Source organism: Aspergillus pseudonomiae, assembly GCF_009193645.1.
Source record: "Aspergillus pseudonomiae strain CBS 119388 unplaced genomic scaffold BDV37scaffold_5, whole genome shotgun sequence".
NCBI classification, from domain to species: domain Eukaryota; kingdom Fungi; phylum Ascomycota; class Eurotiomycetes; order Eurotiales; family Aspergillaceae; genus Aspergillus; species Aspergillus pseudonomiae.
Genome location: NW_022475997.1, coordinates 263,667 through 287,390, shown reverse-complemented (window position 1 = coordinate 287,390; position 23,724 = coordinate 263,667). Strand labels below are relative to the sequence as shown.

The window sequence follows — 23,724 nt, the reverse complement described above, 5'->3', positions numbered from 1 at the left end:
GCACTGAAGTGGTAAGGCGCAAGTTATATAACTAAGCAACCAAGGTTGTGCTACCATTGCCCTCCACCGACAGACGAGCCGGAAAGTAACCTGAATAACTCCGTATCTGCAGGGCCTCTGCATAGTCTGACCGAGATCGCCATGGCTAGAGGATGTGGGCTCGTCAGATGCCCACATGTTTCTTGGAAGCAAGTCGAGCAGAGTGTGTGTATGTACTCCGTATCCGTGTGTCCGATGAACGGATGGGACCCGTAATTGCGCAGCGGAAGAGGTGTCAGGTCCCAACCAATGCTGTTCAGGTATAGTACGCATGTCCAGTACAAAAATATGGTATGTATGTATGGGGGCGACAAAATAAGTTACAGAGCGTTATTTTCAGTTCTTATTTTATATTACTATTATCATCATTAATATTTCTTTTCTTTTTCTTTCTTTCTTTCTTTTTTTCTTTTTTTTTTTCATTCGTCGGATCGTGATGGAGCTGAGGATCTGACACAGGCGTGGGAATTAGGGGTTCCTGCATCACCTGATCCATAATACTTACAGGATAGGCGGGAAATGATAACCGTCATAGCCGCTGAAAATTGTGCATCAATTATACACTAGTAACGGAGAAAGGTTAAGAGCAATGGACTTTGAAGGAAGTCTTCGTGTTCCACTTTTCTTTCCTTTTCTTTGTGTTGATTTTTGATAAGTCGGCTATTACGCGGGCCAAGACGCAAAGATACAATTGATACGCGATTTTATGACCACAAAACGTGGCCTGACCCACCGGAAATACCCTAGTATCTGGTAAGATTTCTAGGGTACGCTTGATGTAAACATAGATTGTTCGGTACAGCGAAAGCACGAACGACGCCAAGAGAAGGCTCTCCAGCTGATCAGTACTCTGTAGGGAGCTGGATCAACCATGTCATGTTAAATATAGCACATGATCTCTGCAGGACCCTGGACCCATTTAGTATATCAAAAACTCCCAAGGAGGCATATCGACAGATGGCTAGTAGCAACAATTGTTGATTTATTTCTCCTTTTTCGTTTTTGAGAGCCGCCAAGTCCTCTACGGGCCATGGCATACTGATTGATTGATTGATACAAGGAATGCCCCGCCAGACTTAGTGGATTCTTGGTATATTAAATTAATGTATCGCGGTCTTGGTGGCGCTCTTGGCTGTATTGATCCAATCTTGCTCGGAACACTTAGGCGAGAGATTCCCTATCAATCACCATTTTAGTCCTTGGTAGATTACAAGTTAGAAGCCCTCCACTTCGGTTTCCGTTTCTCCACGAATGCTCTAACGCCTTCGTGAAAATTTTCCCCAGCCATGAGCTTGGGGTACCACCGGTCTACCAAGGCGGTACTACCTTCTTCCACACTGGCAATCTCCCACGCGTAATGAAGCCCCTCCATCGTAACGCGGATGCTGTCCGGACTATTCTTCGCGATGGCGCTTGCGATCTCCACTGCCGTGGCTACTAGCTGACCATGCTCCACCACGCGATTCACCAGCCCCCAACGCTCTAGTTGTGATGCAGGGAAAGTCAGACCACTCAGCGCAATCTCCGCGGCTCGCTGTTTGCCCAGCACCCGAACCAACCGAGGCAGAGAGCCTGCAACAGCTGCAATTCCTCGCTGTACTTCGGGAAGCCCGAAGGTAGCTCTCTCACTGGCGACGACAATATCACAGTTGACTATCATCTCGAATCCGCCCCCTAGACAGTATCCGTTGACGGCGGCGATAATTGGCTTTCCTCCCCGCCGGCGAGGAAGCCCGGCCAGTCCGGGCGCTGTCATCTCGTTTGTTTCACCGCGCGCATTAAGTTCGTTCCATTCTGTAGGACGAGGTTAGAGGGATGAGCTACAACAAGGTAACTAGAGATGAAGTGTAAAGGAACTGGTACCTTTGAGATCAGCTCCGGCGCAAAAAGACTCTCCCGTTCCTGTTATTATTGCCACCTGGAGGGTAGGCTCTTGATCGAACCACTCCCATAGTCGTTGTATCTCAGCGCTCGTAGCAAGCGGTATGGAATTGCGTTGCTTTGGCCGGTTGAGTGTCAGAAGGAGAATGTTTGGAGCAGGAAATGAGACCAGACAGCCTTGGACGGGTGGATGCTGCATGTCTGTCGACATTGTGTATTAATCTATAAGCGAGTATATCTCGGCGCGGGGAAGAGGAAGTACGGAGTGTTCGTGGCGAGTGGCTTTACCACGTTTTAAGTAAAGGAACCCGATAGAGTACAGAAATAATAGCTCGCCTAGCTTCACATGGACCAATGCAGGATTCGAGCCAAAGATCCGGATTTCTTGGTGCTCGGCATTCAGTACAGTGTAAACTTTCTCCACTTAACCATTGCTGGGCCTCGGAGTTATCTCTCTGTCTTATATATACCAGGCCGAGATCCTTGCGCTTTCAGAATTCACTGTTCTCATTATCAATACTCAATTGCTCTCATATCTGATCCAGAGCAACCTCCACATTCCCGCAAAAATGAGCATGTCCCTCGCAGAGTCTACGCCAAAGGGTAACCCACCATATCCTTGGGTGAAACTTCCTCATCCATACCTCACCAGCTACAAAATTCACGTTGTCTCTGAATCTACACCACGAGTGCTTCAGCTCCAATTGCATGACTCTGCCGCTGGACAGCCACTGCCGGAGCCACTACACAACAGCTCCCTCACTTACACAGATGTATCCTACGACGAATCTGCCAAGGAAATACCCGACAATGACAACAGTCCGTGGGCGCGAACCCGCAGAGCCCCAGGAATCTCATTCCAGTGGACAAGCCCTGAGGCACCGACTCTCGGCCAGATCTGGAACGTCATCCATGCAACCTTTCTAACACATCCCCAATACGAGATTCTGCGTCTAGATCTTATCGGATGCGGTAGCGACATCATCCGCGATGAATGCATTCGCACTGGTCTGACAGTCCCCTTCCCTTCCCGCCGAGTCCCCTTCGGTAACGAAAACAAGTCCTCCGACGTCAACACCCTCGTCCTTCTCCGCTCCGCCTTCTGGCAAGGTGCCGCCTCACCACTCGGTCCCCGACCCATCTGGGCCGTTGACCAGGGCATCCACGGCCTCCTCCGGAAATCCGTCAGTCAGTATCCGGCGCTCGCGCAGAACTATGAGTTCTCGATGAAATTCCCCGAGGAGCGCATTTACGCTCGTCATCCTATTCGTCCCACAAAGCCAACACCGGGGTCCTTGGTGTACAGTCGTTACATCCCACATCTGGACAAGCATTTCTCCCTCATGGCAGTTGATTGGCAGAACGAGGAGCACCTGCGACTATTCAACAAATGGCAAAACGACCCACGCGTCGCAAAGGGTTGGAACGAGACTGGCACCCTAGATGAACATCGCGAATACCTGCGCCGTCTGCACGAAGATAAGCACGTCCTGTGCTTATTCGGTCGGTTCGACGACTTCAAATTCTCATACTTTGAAGTTTACTGGGCTAAGGCACGTCTCCACCATCCGTGATACACTCTATACCTAATTCTAACACCCCAACAGGAAGATCATTACGGCGCTCACTACGATGCCGCGGACTACGACCGCGGTCGCCACTCCCTCGTCGGCGAACACAGTGTCCGCGGCGCATACCGCGTGAACGCATGGTGGGGAAGTTTAATCCACTACATATTCCTCGATGAGCCGCGCACGCAGGCCGTGGTCGGCGAGCCGAAGGCGACGAATACGACCGTTCTTTCATACGAGAATGCACAGGGATTAACGATTCAGAAGTACGTTGACCTCGGTCATAAGCGATCTGTTCATGTGCATTGCAGTCGTGAGAAGTGGTTCCAATTGTGTCCTCTTTTCTGGGATGGACGGGAGAGGCCGTTGGAGAGCTCGGATCGCATGGCTTTTGACGCGAAGCTTTAGGTTTAGACCCATATTGAAATCGAAAAAAGTCATGTATAATTGATGATATGTATATATGCTCTATGGATTTCTTTCTCATGCTACCATGTCTCGTCGGTCTATGCCTTGGTCTATTGCTGTAATATTGAACGGAAACTGTAAGGACTATACTTTTTTACTGAATGCATCGTGACGATACCCAAACAACAGCAAGTACCTATACCGCGGTTCGGCAAAATCAGATAAGGATGAATTAAACACATATTCGGTTAGAAAGTTGAATGCACCCCTCACGAAAATTAGCGGAACAATCCGACGATATCGCAGCCGATACAAGCTAAGTTGGCAGAGTCTTGTCTTGGCCAGGACCTAGTGGATCGATAAGCGAGAGGTCAGAGTTTTCTATATACGAACGTCTAGAGTTCTTCTGTACTCGGCTTTGTTATTCGAAATAGGAATCCAGCTACCAGGGCAAACGCAGTAAATCAATTACTGCTTTGGATAGGGCAACAGTTAACACCACGTGTACCAAACCAACGGGTATCTGTGGGCCAGCTGTCAATCCAGCAACGTTACCGGAGTGCAGTTACCCTGCCTTACCGGTAGGAACTCCGGTGTACGGGCGGAAGCGAACTAACTTCCGGTCCCTTGCGAGAGAGAAAAGGAAAATAACAAAATGACATGAAAAACCTAAAATGCCAAGTTGCAGGTTACACCCGCCAAGGCCACCAATCGGAACATTGTGCAGCCTATCAATCTAATCAGATAATTTTATCAGATAAACTAAGACCAATGGAGCATCGGCCTCCGAATCTACTCCCGAGTTTGAAACAAATGGCCCTTGGCGAGACTCTAGACTGCTCTAGTACAAACATTCGACCCCAAATACCCACCGACTTTCATCCCGGTTTTTATTCCCTCATCGAGAGAATGATTGACGAGCGGGACTTTCCGACCAGAGCTCCGATTTCCCGAATCCTGTTTTGGTTCGGTGTGGTGGGTATTGGGAGCAGAATTTATCTGATCCGTGATTTAGCGGGAGAACTTGTTGTGGACCGGTTTTTACTGTTGTGACTGGAGTTGCTACATGTTATGGTGGGTTAGCTTGATCTGATAAAATCGCTCACCTGACCATTAGGTAACAAGTCTTGGGTGCCAGAGTAGAGACCATGGTAGGGGATATTACTTAGCCCTGGGCATGGAAGGAATTGTGAATATGGGACTAGTGATGTTTTGCCAAGTTGCGGGTGAAATTCAAAAAATACCAATCTTACATCGTTGATACTATACGTATGGTACGGTAAAATATATTATCACCACATCGTTTTTTTACTTCGACCCACTTTGACAAGGTCAGACCAGCTTTTTGAACTGAACACAGAGTCCGAGGTTGAGAAGCCCAAGAATCGGCAGTGGCTACTGCAAGCTTTGGTTACATTCTTGGCTCGCTTGTCTTGTGCTACAATTGGAGGAATTCAGTTTCATGAAATCTTCACACGTCCCTCGTTTATGTTACCGCTTCGCTTAAATAAGGCTACGATATATTTGCAGGTTTGAGTTTTTCATGTGGCACTAGGCCAGAGGGAATGGGTCTTCATGCACGGTCCCTATGTTGAATGCCATGTGCAGACGACTGGTGGCAGAATGCACCGTGACTTGAAGCCGCTTGGTGGGGGGTACTCCAGATATATCGCCACATTAATTTCTAGTATATTGAGTGCCCAACGAGCTCAGTGAGTGACTAAGACTCTTGGAACATGCAACACCATTCCAGGTCATATATCTACGTTTAAGATGGAACTGTACTTTGGCAGCCCGGCGATTTTTCGTCCCATGTTTCTGAGGGGTAATTCATGCACGATGTGAATATATGCGTCATCCGCTCCAGTTTCATTAGCATGTCGGGATATGCCGCTGATAAGATATGCGAAGGTGGGATCTATGCTCCTATCGTAAACTGGTATGCATCCAGGCTGCATATACGAAGGACTGAGCGCATGTTGAAGCACCCATGGCATTATTTCCGACTATGTGATCGACTGGTCCTAGCAGCAGGCGTCGTAGTGGTGTGTTAGTCCTCAACAAAAAGAGAAACCACTCTTCGAAGTATTGGATTCACTATTAATTCCCTCACGACCAGCAGCGTCGCAAAAGGTGAGCTCATCGTTGCTAACCTTGGGTCTACAGCCCGAATTGGGACTCCGGCCGAAGGGCAATCTAATCTGATTCCAACTCCCACCAGAATATCTAATCTGATCTAATTTGTTAGCGTACCAGTATTCGGATGGTCTACCCCTAATTGGCTTCACAGCCTGTTAGCTTGTGTTTGGCGGAATCTTATGCCCCACTTGACCGTTACCAGGACATAATGCTCACCCAAATACATCGTACACGGCGTAATACCAAAGATACGTCCTTGGTTCTGAGCAATGTGCCAAGAATACTTGTTTTTCTCATTCACGCCCTGCAGCTCGTGTCCGGACTCTGCTATTCTGGGTCCATCGGTCGCTTCGGTTCCGATAATTATCATCGCAGCCCGAACCGGTGTGGGTCTTTCGTTTGGAGTCGAACCATCTCATGAAGATATCCACAGCATCCCAACGCCGACAAGAAGCGCAAACAGAAGCACATAGATCCGATCTCGGAAATTCCACCTTCCTGCAGAAAACGAACCGTTGCAACGAACTTCTTAACTCAATCCTAGTTCACGAAAGCTACACACGAAGGACGACCTACTAGCTTGGCAAGAGTTCGATCAACTAAGCAAAACAAGTGACATCAGGATCCCGCATCAGCTTATCTAGTCACCATGTACTCCAAATTCTGGCCAAAGGGCGGTCTCCCCGGAATCCTGCATCATTATGTGAGTTCCCCTTCACCAGATACACACATTGAATCTAGCTGACTTGGTGAATGCCATGCCAGACTGAAACCCTCGTCACATTCGAATACACAACCTCCACCGTCAGAAAACCACACAGTCTCCTCTTCGTCGGCGGTCTAGGCGATGGCCTCGCAACAACATCCTACATGGCGGACCTCGCGCACGCCCTCCAGCCAACAGAATGGTCCCTCTTCACCCTGAATCTCACATCCTCATACCAATCATGGGGTCTCGGTCATCTAGACCGCGACACGAATGAAATCGCCCAATGCCTGAACTACATTAAAGAATACAAGACCGAGAAATTCGGCAACGGAAAGGTCGTCCTCATGGGCCATTCGACGGGTAGCCAGTGCGTGGTGCACTATCTTTCCCGGCCAAACCCACATACCACTACCCCCTCGTTCGACCCAACGCTGGAGCACATTAAGCGCATGGCCCTTGACGGCGCGATTATGCAGGCCCCTGTCTCGGATCGGGAGGCGATCAAGTGGGTGCTCAAATGGGGTATTGGGGGCAAGTCGCCCAGCGAAGTCCGCGAGATTTATGACAAGGTTGTGGCTCTTGCCAGAGAGGGCGTCGCTAAAGATAAGGATAGCGGATTTGATACATTGCTGCCAATTCATTTGACCGGGACTATGGGCTATCCTCCCAATACACCCCTCAGCTGTCGCAGACTTTTGAGTCTTGTTAGCCCTGATAGCCCTGATTCCCCTGGGGAGGATGATATGTTTAGTTCGGATTTGAGTGAGGAGCAGCTTTCCAAGACCTTTGGGTTGATTAAGCAGGGAGGTCTGCTGAAGCATAAGCTCATGGTTTTGTTTTCTGGGGCAGATCAGTCGGTGCCCGACTGGGTTGATAAGGAGCAGTTGTTGGAGAAGTGGAGGAAGGTGACGGATCGGGATGGGGAGGCTCCCATCTGGGATCAGGAGCATAGTGCGGTCATTCCGAATGCTTCGCATGCTTTGAGTAATGATGATCAAGCGGAGCCGAGGAAGTTCCTAGTTGAGAAGGTTATGGGGTACTTGCGCGGTGCTGAGAAGGCGTGAAAGATACCGCTATGCAAATAAGTACTAGAATGTATATATGTGACACTATCTTAAGAACAAAATGGATAATGATATACTACGTTAGGATACCTAATACTGTTTAGAGAACGTCACAGAAGTATTAAAACTATGTTATTAGCTTTTTCGGACCAGAATAGTGGTCTCCGAACGTCTGAAAGAACGTTCAGCTCGGGTTGGTATTCTATTCATCTGTATTGGCATATATGACACTCCTCAAGTTGTGCCTCACATCTGTATATCTGGGTGTGGAAGACCATATATATACTGGCATCCAAACTGACGAGTCGCTGCGCAATGGTTTCTAGAAAGCCTGAGATTAGGATTCATTGACTCAACTAGACATAATTCTTAACTTGTAAAGATACTAAGAAGATATATAGGAGTCATTTATATCATATTACAGGTCTAGACTAGACAAATATAAGACTTATTGCCTGTGATTTCCCCTGGATCTGGAGAAATAGTAACGCCGAGTCCCCGGCTTCTCTATCACGTGAGTGGAGAGAGATCTCAGGGGGTCATGCCAACACAAAAACATTTAGGATGAACCTCTCGCTCTCGATGGCATCAAACAGTCTTCTAGTTTCTATTTCGTTGTCGCTATTCTGTGGAAAAGAGATCAATAACCGAATACATTATTATACCGAGAGCTATTCCAAAGGGTAAACATTTCTGTCTTGTAACTACTGCTCAGCCTTTCTGCATATCACAAAATGGTGCCTTGGCTCAATTACGGCTGTAAATTATTCTCATAGTATATCCCCATACTCGCTTAACATCAATAAAACAGGACAGTTACCCAGCTGCAGACAATTGAGATATCCTCGTATGAGGCGCACATCTTTCCTCATTGCGTGTGGACATCTAGGTCACAATGCTCATTTATCAAGGCACTGACGCGTCCGACCATCGCAGGTTCGAAAATCTCATCATGCAAGCATTCCAGATGCTGGACCTCAATGTGCGGACACTGATTCTGCCACCAATCTACATTGCCTTCCTCAACACTCAGCGGAGTGGATATGTAGAGTGAACGGCCGAGGTAGATGTCCGGGTAGGTGGAATTCTCCCATATGCGAGCTTGCTTTGCCATGTGTTCCTCAATCATCCCTATTTGGTCGGAGCCAAAGAGGCGAACAGCATAATCAACAATTAGCTTTCTCCGTTCCTCATCCTGGAAGACCGGCTCATTTGGGTTATAGCGACACGCGTCAACAAGGATTGTGGAGAATGGTGATCCCTGCCCTGTTATCTGCAATAATCGAGCCATTTCCAATGCCAGCACCCCGCCAAAAGAGTACCCAACCAAAACTACAGGTCGGTCCTGTTTCAGCTGGACGTGAAGCGCTTCCAAATAATGTGCGGCCCAGTCGCGCAGATGTCCAGGGCCGTCGGGCTTTCCGAAGAAAGGATCAGAGACTTGCACAATATCGTACTGCTTGCTCAGAGCCGGCAGCACATGGCCAAACACACTATACTGACCAAAGAAGGGATGGATCAAAACCATCGTCGCCCGACTGGTGCTGCGCGTGGTCAACTCCATATAGGCAGGGAGCCGTTGCGGTTGCACGTCAGAGAGGATTCTGGATGCTTGGGATCGAATGGTCGAAAAGGAACCCAAATCCGTCAAACTGAGCTGGATGTTATCACGTCGTAGTGTTGCGAGTAGATTGATGGCGCGCACGGAATCTCCCCCTAAGTGAGAGAAAGGTGTTTCCAAACTAATGACCCCCTGGTCGACACCTAGAGCAGCAGCCCAATACGACGCGAGCGTTGCCTCCAGAGTTCCTGGGGATGGGCGAAGATCGGTCTGTGGTACCTGGCTGTTGCAGAAGCACAGCAAATCTCCGTCATCCACCAACCTTTGCGCTAAAACATAGATTGCCTTTCGGTCCAACTTATCGGTGGCGGTGCGGGGAAGAGGTGTGTCGAGGAGTTGAACGTGCGCAGGGACCATATAGGCCGGGACATATTGTGCGATATGTTGCTGGATGGTGACGGGGGTAATGTGTGCTTTCTGAGAGTTTGATACCTCGACGAAGGCAAGCAAGGTTTCCTTGTCTTCCAAGTCCAGCTTGACAACGGCGCACGATTGGACACCATTGAGCTGCCTGGTTGCGGACTCAATCTCGCCCAATTCAATACGTAGGCCTCGCAGTTTGATCTGAGAATCCATCCGCCCAATCCACTCAATCATCCCATCTCCGTGGATCTTGGCAATGTCGCGAGACCGGTACATCATCTGCCCGGCCCAGAAGGGGTCTGGGACAAATGAGCTTTCAGAAGCACCGCCGCCACCCCGGTATCCCATCGTCACCTGTGGTCCACTGATGCATAATTCGCCCGGTACTCCAATTGGGACTCGGTTTGGCGTACCTGGCTGTAGGATGTAAATGCGACAGCCATGAAGAGGAAGTCCAATCGGGGTAATTTGGGAATGGGGAACAGGTTGGTTGTATGTGGGTCCTCGAAGCATACATCCAGTTACAACAACAGTCGTTTCAGTTGGACCGTACTGTACCCAGAATATCATCTCTCGTGGTGCTTTATTAAGAATATCTGTCTTCACGGCTTCACCTGCCACAATCACATCACGCAACTGTGATAACTCAAGCCCGTTGGATGATGCACTGGACAGTATCATATCTGTTACCATGGGTGTCGTCATAAGTTGATTTACCGCAAAGGCGTCCACCCACCCAGCGAGATCACCCCAGAGGGACTGTTGTCGGGCCAGTGAGATGCGCCCCCCTGCGGCGAGCACAGGGAAGATGTCGCTGATTGACATATCGAATGTATATGACGCAATCTGAAGTCTATTCACGGTCCAGGACATGGAAATCTCACTTGTTGCCGATTTCATGAAGGATACCAAATTTGCGTGATTGACCATTACTCCTTTAGGCACGCCCGTGGAGCCAGAAGTATAGATAATATAAGCTAGACACGATGGAGTTGGCTTTCTCTCGGATCGGGGGGTGCTTCTCCAGCCGTCTGCTGCGCCATGAAGTTCGTTCAGGGTCGAGACGGTGGCGCCTGAAGAGTGCCGAATGGCATGCAGCTTGTCCAATCCTCTTTGACCGTCCCATAAGATAAGCTTGGCCTGCGCGGATTGGCAGATCGCTTTTAAACGTTGCTCTGAATGAGAAACATCGAGTGGAATATAAGCAGCTCCAGCTTTTAGAACTGCCAGCATTGTCACTACCATGTCAAGCCCCTTGTCGAAGAAAATCGGGATTAATGGTTGTTCATGACACTCTGAGCCCGAAAGATCATTGAAAAATGCGTGGATCGCGATTGATAGCTTAGTGCTCTCCCTGTCGAGCTCTCTGTACGTCATGAACTTGGAGGTTTCATACTGCACAGCTATCTTGCAAGGGTTCTCTATGGCCTGTCGCGATATCAGATCATGGGCGCAGAGAGGCTCGGTATCAGTACTCAGCGGTAACTCGGAGGGTTGGTCTCTCTTGCAGGCGAGCTTTGTTAGTGCTGCCTCTTCAGCGTTACCAATAGTTAGCCTGGCATCGAGCTGAGAGGGGCTGTCAGCTACGGCGCTCAAAACTTGTGATATGTGTTGGAGGAACCACTCAATATCCTCTGGAATAAGAATTGTTGCATCAAACATGCACTGGAGGGACAGGTGGCCTGTAATTGGATGACATGATGCTTGCAGCACAACAGGAAATTCAAACCGACCAAGCTGCCCCCCTTGGATCTTGAAGCTATGTGGAGTTTCTGCCTGGGAGTGTGTTTCAAAATCAAACGCTTGCTGGTACACAAACAGCACCTGAAACGGCAGAAGATCCGGGGCATCTGACTGCCGTCGGATACTGGGCAAACCCAGCTGGTGGTAAGGCACCGTCTCCAGATAGGAATTCATCGAGTGTTTGACCAACTGGTCAAATGGCAGTCTCTGACGACTGTTCCCTAATTCTTCCCTTTGTTGCAGGCGTATCCTGATGGGGTGTGTTGATATACAAGGTCCGGCTACGAACCCAGCAACGGCATCAGTGATGGAGCGTCCACTAGACACTTCACCAAGAACAATGTCTTCAACACCACTATGCTCTGCTACGACTAGAGCCACTGCGGCCCTAGATATCGCGGCAGGAGTGACGTCTCTTGCTCCAGCTAAATCGTGCATGTTTCGCTCCCACGTCAAGGATCGGCTCGAGAACTCGTCTATTTTTGTTACTCGCCCACTCTCCAATCCTCTCGCAACCGGCCAGCACGCTGCAGGGGCCCCTTTTAGGTAACCCTTCCAGAATGAGGTTGAATTCTCTTTTGGCATTGTTTGCAGCTGAGAAACAAATAAGCTAAAGGGAATCCTATTGAACGATGTGTCAGCAGCCCCTTGGGGAACGTGGTCCTTCTCGAGTCGAGCTTTATGATACTCCCGGGAAAGTTCCTGAATGATCCATCGGAAATATGCCTCATCATATAAAGCGTGATGTATGGCGAATTCAAGTTGCGTTGAGCCACTCTCCCTTTCTTTGCACACGGTTGCTATGTCTACCAATGCCAACGAGACCGGGATATGACCAAAACCTAGAATAGAGGGGCCCAGTTCGCCATTTCGCCACTCAATAGAAAAAAGTCGCTGAACCTCGCGGGAGTTGACTTTGAAGATGCATTGGCAAAACGTGCTGGAGGTGAGGCATGCTGAGGAGAGGTCCTTAGCAACCGGAATGAATGCGGTGCGGAGTGTCTCTTCGCGCTCAACCACTTTCTGCCATGCGAGACGTATTGCTTTCACATCAAGTTGCGACTCCAGTCCTAGCCGTACGACACTCAGATACCCAGAGCCTCCTGGTGCTGCTAGAGAGCTGGACAGAACACCCTCTTGGAATGGAGTGCAAGGCATTAAGTGACCGACATCACCTGACTGTACATCCCAGTCTTGAAGAACATTCTGATACTCGACCTTGTCCAACGCATACTGTTTTGCTTTCTCATCAATAGTAGGGTTGGCTTCCACGCTACCATCCGATTGGTTCGATAGTAACTGGGTGGCCAATCTCGCAGGCGTCGGGCAGTCGAAGAGGTCTCTAATAGCAACAGCACAATCCAGGCGTTTTGATAGTCGAGATACTAGGCGGGGGGCCAACAGAGAATGGCCCCCCAAGCTGAAGAAGCTGCTTTCCCTGTCAACCGATTTCAAACCTAGCACCTGAGCAAAAACATCGCAAATGATTCGCTCCGTTTCACTGCCACACTCCACCATTGCTCTGCCTCCACTCGACTGCGATTCGTTAGCCAGCGGTTCTTGCTCTATGACTCGCTGGCGAAGGGCCTGGCGGTCGACTTTGCCACGGTCTGTCAGTGGGAGCTCATCGAGGATTGTAATGGTTCGTGGAATCATGTATGTTGGCAGCTGGGCTCGCAACGACTGCTCGAGTTCATATATGCACTGTTGAGCTTGTTGACCTTGGACTGGATGATTTGTCAAGGAGCGTACGTCCCGACACTGATGATCGACAGGGAAATTAAACAATACCCTCTGTTGTCCACAATTCGCGTCCAGTCGATGAAAGATTGCATCGAATGCTCCACGCTGTGAGCTTTGTCGAGCCCAGCTAACTTCTACCCGTATTCCTGCCTTGTCTGCTATGGCGATCAGATCTCCTGGCAACATGGCTGAGCTTTGTGCTGCTCGGTTGCGGTGACGGACCTGCCAGTGACTATCATTGTCCATAGAGCCAGGAGGAACTCCTTCTTTGAGGAAATCCACTATGTAATTTTCGAGAATCGTCCTGCGATTTGGGATATTCTCCACTGCTATTATGTTGTTGTTATGCAAACTTCTAAGATGCTCTAACAAGCTTCGGGGGTTGAGAGACTGAGCTGTATAATCAATCCAGTCGCTCTGTTCAACCTGATGAGTGATGCGCGGCGATACCGCATCATGTTTTAGGTGGACGACGGCAGAGTAGCGGTAGCAGCTGAGTTCGTTTGTGGCATTCATCAGCTTAGGGAGAATCTCAACGTGCTCTACCTGGCCCGGGAATTGACTGGTCAAGGCAGTGAAGAATGCAGGATCCACAAGCAACTCGGTCTCGGCTGCTTTAGATTCCTCTATACACTTTCGGACCTGGTCCTGTGTTGCTTTCGCGCCGGCGTTGTGCAATGCCTTCGAGACCAGGAACTCGTCGTAGAGAGCGTATGACCGGATGTCGCCAAAGAACAATGTCTTCACGCCTTGCAACCGAAGAAGCTTTTGGATAATCTGTGAGAGATATCCGGCGCTTGGAAAGTATTGTGCAACGGAATTAAAAACGATCAGGTCGGGGATGAACCCAGGGATGAAATCCTCGATATGGTCAGCCACGCCTGGATATACCTTCACTCTCCCTGCCAATCGTTCGTGAGAGTTGGCCACTTGCTCCACCATATGAGCGAGCTTTGGCACCAGCTCGATGCCAACGTACTCTTCCAGCCCTTCGGTAATATTGAAGAGGATCATTCCAGAGCCTGTGCCAATTTCCAAGACCCTTCCGGGGTCTTGTCCGTTCAACAAGGTGTGAAGGGTGTCGTCCAGCCAGTCGTTCATGTCTGTAAGGTCAATATTGCATCCATCGTACATAGAGAGCCATCCAACAAAATCTCGTCCCAGCCTGTTGGGTTGCTGTGTGAAGCTGTCATACATCTCCGTATCAAATATATTCTTCCATGCATCCACGCGCTCCGTCTCCGCCTCATCGTCGTGAATCGGATGTAGTGTTACAAATGCTGCCAAGTCAGCCTCCCCTTCAATGCCGTTCATGACCACAGCAGCGCTGCGTACTGCGCTCTGGGCGATGAGAGTATGTTCAATCTCCCCCATTTCTACCCGATGGCCGCGGATCTTGACTTGGTCGTCTCGACGGCCAAAGTACTCCAACTGCCCATCAATCGGTCTCCATCGAGCGTAATCCCCAGTACGATATGCCCGGACTGTATCCTGACCAATGACCACGTCTACAAAGCGACCTTCATTCTTTTCGGGATCCGTGTATCCTCTTGATAGCCCATCCCCTGTTACAACAAGCTCCCCAACGACCCCTTTGGGAACGACGTTGAGTGAAGCATCCATAACATATGCCCCAGAGTTACTTATTGGCTTTCCAATAGGCACGCCATTTACGCATGCCTCCTCATCTGGAATTTGGTAAACAGTACTTGCCCCTGTGTTCTCAGTGGGTCCGTACCCGTTTAAGATGATACCCTTCGTCAGTTTCTTTACCTGGAATACATCCTTAGGATCGAGGCGATCTCCGCCTAGAATAAGTAGATCCAAGTTCTTGACAATGGAAGGGGCATCACTCAAGCACTGTTTGAATAGCGCAGGGGTGAACATCGCCGCTCGCACATGGTTATGGGCATATACATCGCTCAGGGCCTTATAGTCCAGTACTGTCATCGCATCCACACAAACAACCACCCCACCACTAAGGAGAGGCATAAAGACTTCCCAGGTAGACACATCGAAGGACAGACTAGCCATATGAGCTAGAGGTTTGCCTACAGCTTTGCTGAAGTTCGAGTCTTTGACCAGTCGTACAATTGCACGGTGCTCGGTCATGACTCCCTTGGGCCTCCCAGTCGATCCTGAAGTGAAGAGGACACACGCTAAACTAGTAGCGGATATTGCCGATTGAGCTTGAAACTCCTGGTCATCTGTCGTAGTATGTAGCTGGTCATCCAAAATGCTGGAGAGGGTAACAAACTCAACGTGAGCCATACTGGCATTCGGAACAGCCTCCCGAGCCGCATCCGTTACAATGACTGTTATCTTTCCACTTATACATGACAAGACACTGCAAACCCGACTCTGTGGAGTGGAAGCATCCAAGGGTAGGTAGGCAAGATCTGCCTTCATGATGCCTAAAAAGACGGCGATGGCCTCGGCAGATCGCGCAGCGAGCACCCCGACGATCGTCTCCGGATCGAGATGGAGGCTGCGTAGCCACCGTTCAATCTTATCCGACTGCTGATCAAGGTACTCATATGTCTCCCCCTTGCCTTCATGGACGACAGCAATGCTGTCCGGATGCGATCGTGCCTCCTGCCGAAATAGATCAACTACAGTGGCATCCCGTGGATAGTCCGTCTGGCGTATACATAGCAGATTGTGCATGTCATGCAGAGAGTTGTCATCGAGCAATGTCATCGAAGCAATGCTTGTGCTTGGTTGGTTTAATCCACATTCCAGAACCTTGTAAAACACCGAAACCATTGCTCTCACGGTTTCAGGGAAGAAAATATCCTTGGCATATATGACTGATCCGCTTAAGCTATCTTCTCCCTGGAACAGGTGAAACTCGAGATCAAATCGAGTGTGGTGTGAGAGAAGAATCCGCTCTGTAGCAAGCCCCTCCAACTCCTCCTTACCTTCTGTTTGCGGATGGACGGCAAACACTGTCTGGACTAAGGGGTTCTGAGTTGTTTCTCTGTCGGGTTGCAGGGCAGACACGATCCGATCGAAAGGAATATCTTGGTGGGCAAAGGCCTCAGCAGTGGCTGACTCCACCTGGTTGACTAGCTCCTCAAACGTGGTGTGATCATCATCGACCTTTAGCCGGATGCACTGGGTGTTGACGAACAATCCGATTATCTCATGGAGCTCTTCGCGTTTCCGGTTGGCAATCGGGGTACCGATGGTCGCATCAGCTTCCCTTGTAAGGCGATAATGGGTCGCTCTGAAAACAGCCAACAGGACGATAAAAGGCGTTAGTTGATTTTGCTTACAGTATTCGCATAGTCGGTCGTAAATCACACCATCGATACGAACTTGCTCGAAGTTTGCTTGCGTAGATGGCGTTTGAGGCCTTCGCTTGTCCTCGATGAACTTAGCCGGGTTATTCCCAGTGAGCCTTTCAGTCCAGTACTTCAGCTGGCGATCATGTTCTACTCTTTGTTGCTCTTGAATCTCCCAGGCCGAGAAGTCGCGGTATTGTATAGGTAGCGGTGGCAGCTGAGCATTGATAGGCCTACCGTGGAGCGCGGCGGAATAGAATGTACTCAGTTCTTTTAGAAGTACTCCGAAAGACCAGCCATCACCAACGATGTGATGGACAACGATCGATAGAATATGTGACCTCTTATTCTGGCGAAGAACCAGCGGTCTCCACCCTGGGTGTACTTGGAGATCAAATGGGGTGGACTGCTCCTTCTTTAGGGTGCGAAGGAGATTTTCTTCGTCTGGAACTTCGACAACCCTCAGCTCACGAGGTGCAAATGGATGCACAACTTGGATATTTTGCCCATCACGATGTTCGAAGGTTGTCCGTAGTGTTTCGTGCCTCTCCTCGATTGCAGACAATGCGGCTTTCAAAGCATCTAGATGGAGCTCTCCCCGTATGCGAAGGCCAAACGATATCAGATACCAAGCCGACCCAGGGAGCAATTGATCCAGAAACCAGAGTCGGCCCTGAGCGAATGACTGCCTGACTATTGTTCTATCCTGAGGGAGCCTGGGAATTGGAACGTATCCCTTGTGGTTCGTGGTCGTTGACTCGAGTCGTCGTGCTAAATCGCGTGTGGTGGCAAAGCCAAACACCTCTTTAAAGGAAAGGTTTGCATGGAGGCGACGATTGATCTTGGAGACTGCGCGAATGGCGAGGATTGAGTGGCCACCGAGGTGGAGGAAGTTGTCCAACACACCTACACGCCGGTCCAGCGCCTCCTCGAAGATCTCGCAGATTACCTTCTCTATCTCCGTTGTAGGTGCGACATAGGTATCATGATGGTGGCTAGATAGCACGGAGTCTGCCAAGAGATCTGTGGCTCTCTGAGCTAAGAGTTTCCGATCCAATTTTCCACTTGGGACGAGAGGAAGCTTCCCTTCTGACGGGAAGAGGTAAGAAGGTACCATGTGAGCAGGTAACCTGTTAGCAACCCACGCTTTGATTTCAAGGGCAGTATTAGTATCCCACGGATTGCCGTGGGTTCGGTCAGAAGTCATCACACACCATCCAACCAGGGCATCCCCGGTGGGGGTGTTCACAGCCACGACCGCACAACAGTCAACCAGATTATGCTCTGCTATCACCTTCTCAATCTCTGCAAGCTCGGTTCGCTGTCCTCTAATCTTTACTTGGTTATCTCTCCTCCCCAGGTACTCGATCACACCACCGTCCATAAACCGCCCAAGATCCCCACTCCGGTATAGCCGTCCACCGAGGCGGATATCACTAACAAAAGACCGAGATGTCAGCTCTGGCCGACCGTGGTAGCCTCTTGTGACTTGAGGTCCTCCTATGCAAATCTCTCCTATCACACCGACGGGGACCTGTTCTAAGGTCTCTGGGTTGAGAATGTATAACTGACACTCCCCAAAGGGAGAGCCAATTGGGATGTTGCGACGACATTCATCTACTTTGCAAATTTTATAATACGTTGCACATATTGTAGTCTCTGCTGGACCATACCCGTTATACACATCGCAGCCAGGGGGCAGGTGTGTTAGTATGCTGGCGTCAAAGGCCTCTCCGACAACGTGAATGTTACGGAGGTACGGTATATCAATACCCGTCAAGAAGCTTGCCGCCACGCGAGGCGTGATCACGAGGTGGGTTATATTGGTTCTTTCTAGCCAGTCCGGCAGATTGGCCAGTACTTCCTGGGTCTGCCCGAGGACCAGTCGCCCACCACATCCTAGCGTGCCAAAGATTTCCACTGTTGCTGCATCAAATGTGGCTGTTGCCAGCTGCAGCCGCACCGATGTCGAAGTTCCTAACAGCGGTTCATTCGTTTGCATGAAGGCCGCTAGATTGCCATGCTCGATCATCACCCCTTTTGGCTTTCCGGTCGACCCAGATGTGAACATCACTTGGGCCAGAGATGCCGGCGTAGGCCTGAACGAGGGTTTCCTCAGCGTCTGTCCCCCATGCAAAGTTAGAAGACTTTCGATACTAGCAAGTGCATGTTTCCCCTGTTGGCTGACAGCCTGTAAACTTTCCACTGTTCCCGCATCACCATCGCCTAGTATCACCCTTGCCCCCGACAGGGCGAGGATTTGCTGGATGCGGCCCTGCGGATGACTTGGGTCTATTGGTAGGTATGCTGCACCTGCCTTTAGTACAGCAATCATAGAAATGATCATGTCCACGGCATTCTTGAAGCACAAGGGGACAATATGTTGATCTCCTGATTGCTCAAGCCCCAGGCAGTCTAACCAATGCACTAGGGCGTTGGACAGCTCGTTACATCGTGTATTCAACTCATTGTATGTGATGAACTCGGACTGATCCACTTGAAGGGCGATCTTGTGCGGAGTGATATTCGCCTGCATTTCAAAAAGCTCATGGGCACAGACATTGTCTCTTGTAGGCGTAGAGCGGAACGGAGTCTGTTTTGTGGACCATTCCTTTAGAGTTTGTCTCATATCGTCGTCCATGATATCTGTCAGACTTGCTGGATCTGAGAGTCCATCTCCTGTGGCTGAGAACATGTCTAGCGTGCGACATATGGACCCTAGAAACCATTTGACGTCATCTTCGCTAAGGTATCGCCGGTCAAACGTGCATTCTAGAGCAAGCTCACCCGTCTCTTGATCGCATCTTGACTCCAGTACAAGGGGAAATCCGACATTTTGCAACCTAACCGACTCCACATGGAAACGACTAGCAATGGTGTCCTCCAAAAATGCCTCCTGGTGGACAAACAGAACTTGGAAGGCCATCAATTCTGAATCTGAAATCTGCCGGTGGATATTGCCTAGCCCAAAATGTTGATATGGTGTGGTAGCTAAATATGATTCCAGAGCCTGGGCGACAAGCTTGAGCATCCACGACGAGCATTGGCGGTCAATTGGGATGCGGACAGGATGCGTGGCGATACAAGGCCCGAGGGTAAAACTATCATGATCAAATCGGCCCCTGGACACTTCGCCAAACACCACGTCATCCATCTGAGAGTAGAGTGCCAGTACTAGAGCCAATGCAGCTCGTACAATCGAGGCAGGGGTTGCTTGAAGACTCTGGCCCAGAGCCATGGCGTTCCCCGTCCATGTTTTGGACATGCTCGTCTCTACGGGTTGGTCGTTTTCTTCTCGCATTCTTCGAACTCCATTTGGGACTGGCCAAGTAGGAGGGGCCATCTCATGCATGTAGTCCTTCCAGAATCCCTTCGACCCCTCTAGGTCATCATTGTAGACTGACTCCACAAAAGCGGAAAACGGCCGACTGGGCGGCAGAGCAACCTGTGGATTTCCCATTTCCAGTGCTTCGTAGATGATAGAAAGATCCGCTGCAATTCTGGAGACGAATGCTTCATCATATAAGGCATGATGGATCTTGAGATTTAACTTCAAAGGTTCATTGGCAGGCCCCTGGCTGATTCCCGCTGACAGAGGGATTATTCCGACTTGGAATGTAATATCCCGGTTATCCAGGCTGGCCACTCGTCTCACGTCCTCGGTAGACTGATTCAGAACAACCTGAAGAATGTTGGACGCACTGGCTAGCGGATGTTGTACTTCCGAGGATAATACAAAGGCAGTCCTCAAGATGTCACAACCAAATACCAATTTTCTCCAGGCCGCGTAGAATGTGTTTAGGTCTGTCGTATTACCTAGATGGATGCTAATAGTGGCAAAGTAAGCGGACGTATCTCCAATAAGGTTATTCTGGATAAGACCTTCTTGCTGTGGAGTGCATGGATAAATTGTCTGAACCATATCAACGGCAATGCTGGAATCAGCAACAATTTGTTCCCATCTATCCTCATGGTAATTCACGTTTGTGATCTGTCTTTCCTGGCTACTGGGTGGACACATAGCCTTTGCTACATCACCAAGAGTCATAGGGCTAAGCAGGTCCCGTAAAGAACAAATCATCCCCTCTTGTCGCAATGTGGCCAAAAGACGCATTGCCAAGAGAGAATTACCACCAAGAGATATAAACGTGGAGTCAACGGATATATTATGGAGTGTCAAGCCTAGCATGTTCGCGCAGGTTGCTACTATGAGTCTTTCCGCCGGGCTTATAGGAAGCCGCTTTACTATTTCTTGTGTTTTCCATGGCGCCTCTAGTACATGGAAACCTTCAAGGGTACCGCCGGTTGCAATACTTTTCATCCACGCAGATAGAGTGCCCCTGTTCAGCTTGCCGCTAATTGTAAGGGGAAGATATGGAAGTATGATCCACACTTCTGGAATCATGTATGGTACCAACCGCCGTTGGCAAGAAGGTAGTATCTCTTCCTTGTATGCAAGTTCGATGTCTTGCACACTTCTGCTGTCTTGTGGAACGAGCCAGGCAATGAGAGCCTCGCGATCGTAACCTTCCAGGTGGTCGACACTAACAGATATCTGTGCGATGATAGAAGAGGACTGCCGGATTGTCACCTCGACTTCACCGGTTTCCACTCGCAGTCCGCGCAGCTTGACCTGGCCATCGGCTCGGCCGAGATGTTCCAACATACCTCTGTGATTGAGGCGTCCTAAATCACCAGTGCGATACATCCTTTGCGATGGACGAAATGGGTCCGTGACAAACACATGGTTAGTCAGATCAGGCTGCCCTAGATAGCCGCGTGAAACCTGAGGGCCAGCGACACATATTTCTCCGATCGCATTCGGAGGAACCGCTGTATCGCTACTTCCGTACTGTAATATATAGATTTGGCACCGGCCGAAGGGTCGACCAATGGGCGCATTTGTCTCCCCCTTCTGCAGTACGCAGCAGGCAACATCCACAACAGTTTCAGTAGGACCACAGGTATTCCAGATTCTTGCTTCGGCTGGGGCCTGGTCCAGAAAGCTCTTGTGGAAAGGCTCACCACCAAACATAAGCGTCTGCAAGCGGGCAGGTACATGTGAAATGATAAGATCACCAATTGTTGGAGTCAATGCAAGATGAGTAACTAACAGCTCCTCCAGCCAGTGATTCAAATTTGAAAGCATTCTGTTGCGCTGGACCAGGGCTAGACGGCCGCCGCGGTATAGATTGGCGAAGATATCTCCAATGGATGCGTCAAAACTGTACGCGGCCAGCTGCAGTCGAGTCGATGTCCATGTCCCATCTGCATTTCCCTCTCCAGCTTTCATGAATGCAACTAGGTTTCCGTGTTCCACCATGACTCCTTTTGGGGTACCCGTAGACCCGGATGTGAACAGTACATATGCCAGAGACGATGGAGACAGATGCTCCGTCCCAGGTAATTCAAAGGTGGCATTATCCTGCTCGGAAAGGCTCTCAACAGACGTTACCAGGATTCCCAGCTCACTGCATGTTAAATGCAGAATATCCTGGAGATCCGTCTGGCCTGCAATGACCACAGTGGCATGGCAGGCGCTTAGTATACTTGCAAGCCGCTCCCTGGGCTGGGAAGGGTCTAATGGTACATACGCACCGCCCGCCTTGAGGACTGCCAGAATAGCAACCACCATGTCTACACTTTTGTCAAAACAGATGGGGACAAGTGGTTGGTTTGCCGAGTTAAGGGGAAAGCAGTTCCGCAGGCCTTTGGCTACTCTACTACTCGCGTTAGAAAGTTCAGCGTATGTAATAAACTGACTATGCTCCGCTTCCAAGGCGATCTTGTTGGGCCACTTGCTGGCGGCTTGTTCAATCAGGTCGTGCGCTCTAACAGGGTCATCCATGAAGGTTCCGGGACTCAACGCCAGGTAATGTCGTCTGTAATCCCCCTCACGACATATTTCCGATACAGCCGCGGCAAATGTCTGGTGGTCAATGCCATCACCGGAGGCTTGCATCCATGTTAAGGTTTGGCAAAGGAACTCAAGAAAGGAGGAGGCAAATTGCTTTTCGAATCGGTGCTGGTGGTATCGTATCTTGACAAGGAATCCTCCTTCCCTTGGGGGTAAAATCTCTACAATAAAGGGGAGGTCGTTCCGCGCTTTCCCCCCAGTCCACTCCCAGTTACCGACACCATTCGAAGGATATGATTGATTCGTTTGGCAGACTAGACAGACGTCAAGGTCCCTGCTGCTCTCGGGTAGAAAGGACTTCAGCTGACTAACACTGAACTTATGTTGTGGGTCGTGGGATGACCGCAAGAGCTGCGCACATTCTCCAAGCTTCGTGTCTTCCTTCAAGTGAGTATTTCGCACCTGGGGGGCCAATACCGGTCCCATTACTCCCTGGTCCGAAGGGGAGAGTCGGCTTCGAGCGGAAGTGATTTCCAGAAACAAGGCGTCATCACTATTCCTAAAAACACACATCGTCATGGCAAGAGCAAGACGAACCAGCCGTGTAGGAAAAGCTGGTCGATCCGGTAGAATTATATCTGAGGTCATAGAGACTTCACGGGTCACCTCCCCCACCCGTAGGTCACCGCTCCAAACTGGCCCAGGGCTGAGTATAGGTGATGTCTCAATCTGACCCAGTCGCTCGCGGAGTAATGTCTCATCATGTTGCCAATCGTGCTCCAGCGGCTGTCGTGCTAAAGAGAAAAAGTCAGACCCCTTTAAAGCAGCTCCTGGGATCTGCATCTCCTCCTGAAGCAGCTGTAGAAGAGCCCTCGCTGACCAACCATCAAGTAGTGCATGATGATACCTGAAGGTGATATAAGACTCTCCTTCTCGCTGACTGTCTGTCAGCGTGAGCTTCCACGGCATAGCTCCATCCCACCCATCTGTTCCTATAGCTTCAAGTTGAAGAATACAGAAATGATTCCCCTCATTTATCGGCTCCAGGGTTAGTAGCCTCGCTCGTTGGAGGGCATATGCCTCATCCAGCACCGCAATTTGCAGATTTGTTGACGATTGGCTTCCATGAACAAAGACAGACCTGAGCACCGCATGCTTCCTTGCTACTGTGTGAATTGCTCGATTCAGCTGGTCTGGGCTCAAGATCGCGGGGGTGCGGAAATGGTAGATTTCAAAATAGGATTCGTGGGAAGGATCAGCAAGTGTAGATAATATCATCTCCTCCTGCATGACCGAGGG

At 49.9% G+C, this 23,724-nt stretch overlaps 4 protein-coding genes across 4 annotated transcripts; 2 read left to right on the top strand and 2 right to left on the bottom strand.

Moving 5' to 3' along the window:
- Positions 1 to 1,157: 1,157 nt before the first annotated feature.
- On the bottom strand, positions 1,158 to 2,131 carry sidH (enoyl-CoA hydratase/isomerase family protein; the record flags this gene model as incomplete). Its single annotated transcript, XM_032089827.1, has 2 exons — positions 1,158 to 1,833; positions 1,903 to 2,131. 2 exons carry the CDS (start codon positions 2,129 to 2,131, stop codon positions 1,247 to 1,249), a joined length of 816 nt encoding a protein of 271 aa, XP_031946010.1. The 3' UTR covers positions 1,158 to 1,246.
- A 358-nt stretch (positions 2,132 to 2,489) lies between these two features.
- BDV37DRAFT_268308 (GNAT family N-acetyltransferase) lies at positions 2,490 to 3,899 on the top strand (the record flags this gene model as incomplete). Its single annotated transcript, XM_032084158.1, has 2 exons — positions 2,490 to 3,473; positions 3,528 to 3,899. 2 exons carry the CDS (start codon positions 2,490 to 2,492, stop codon positions 3,897 to 3,899), a joined length of 1,356 nt encoding a protein of 451 aa, XP_031946009.1.
- A 2,788-nt stretch (positions 3,900 to 6,687) lies between these two features.
- Positions 6,688 to 7,811, top strand: sidJ (putative siderophore biosynthesis lipase/esterase; the record flags this gene model as incomplete). The annotated part of the gene is made up of 2 exons (XM_032089826.1): positions 6,688 to 6,741; positions 6,804 to 7,811. The coding sequence occupies 2 exons, from the start codon at positions 6,688 to 6,690 to the stop codon at positions 7,809 to 7,811; spliced, it is 1,062 nt and encodes a 353-aa protein (XP_031946008.1).
- Positions 7,812 to 8,679: 868 nt separating this feature from the next.
- sidE (nonribosomal peptide synthase SidE) lies at positions 8,680 to 23,715 on the bottom strand (the record flags this gene model as incomplete). The annotated part of the gene is made up of 2 exons (XM_032086132.1): positions 8,680 to 17,698; positions 17,783 to 23,715. 2 exons carry the CDS (start codon positions 23,713 to 23,715, stop codon positions 8,680 to 8,682), a joined length of 14,952 nt encoding a protein of 4,983 aa, XP_031946007.1.
- Positions 23,716 to 23,724: the final 9 nt, after the last annotated feature.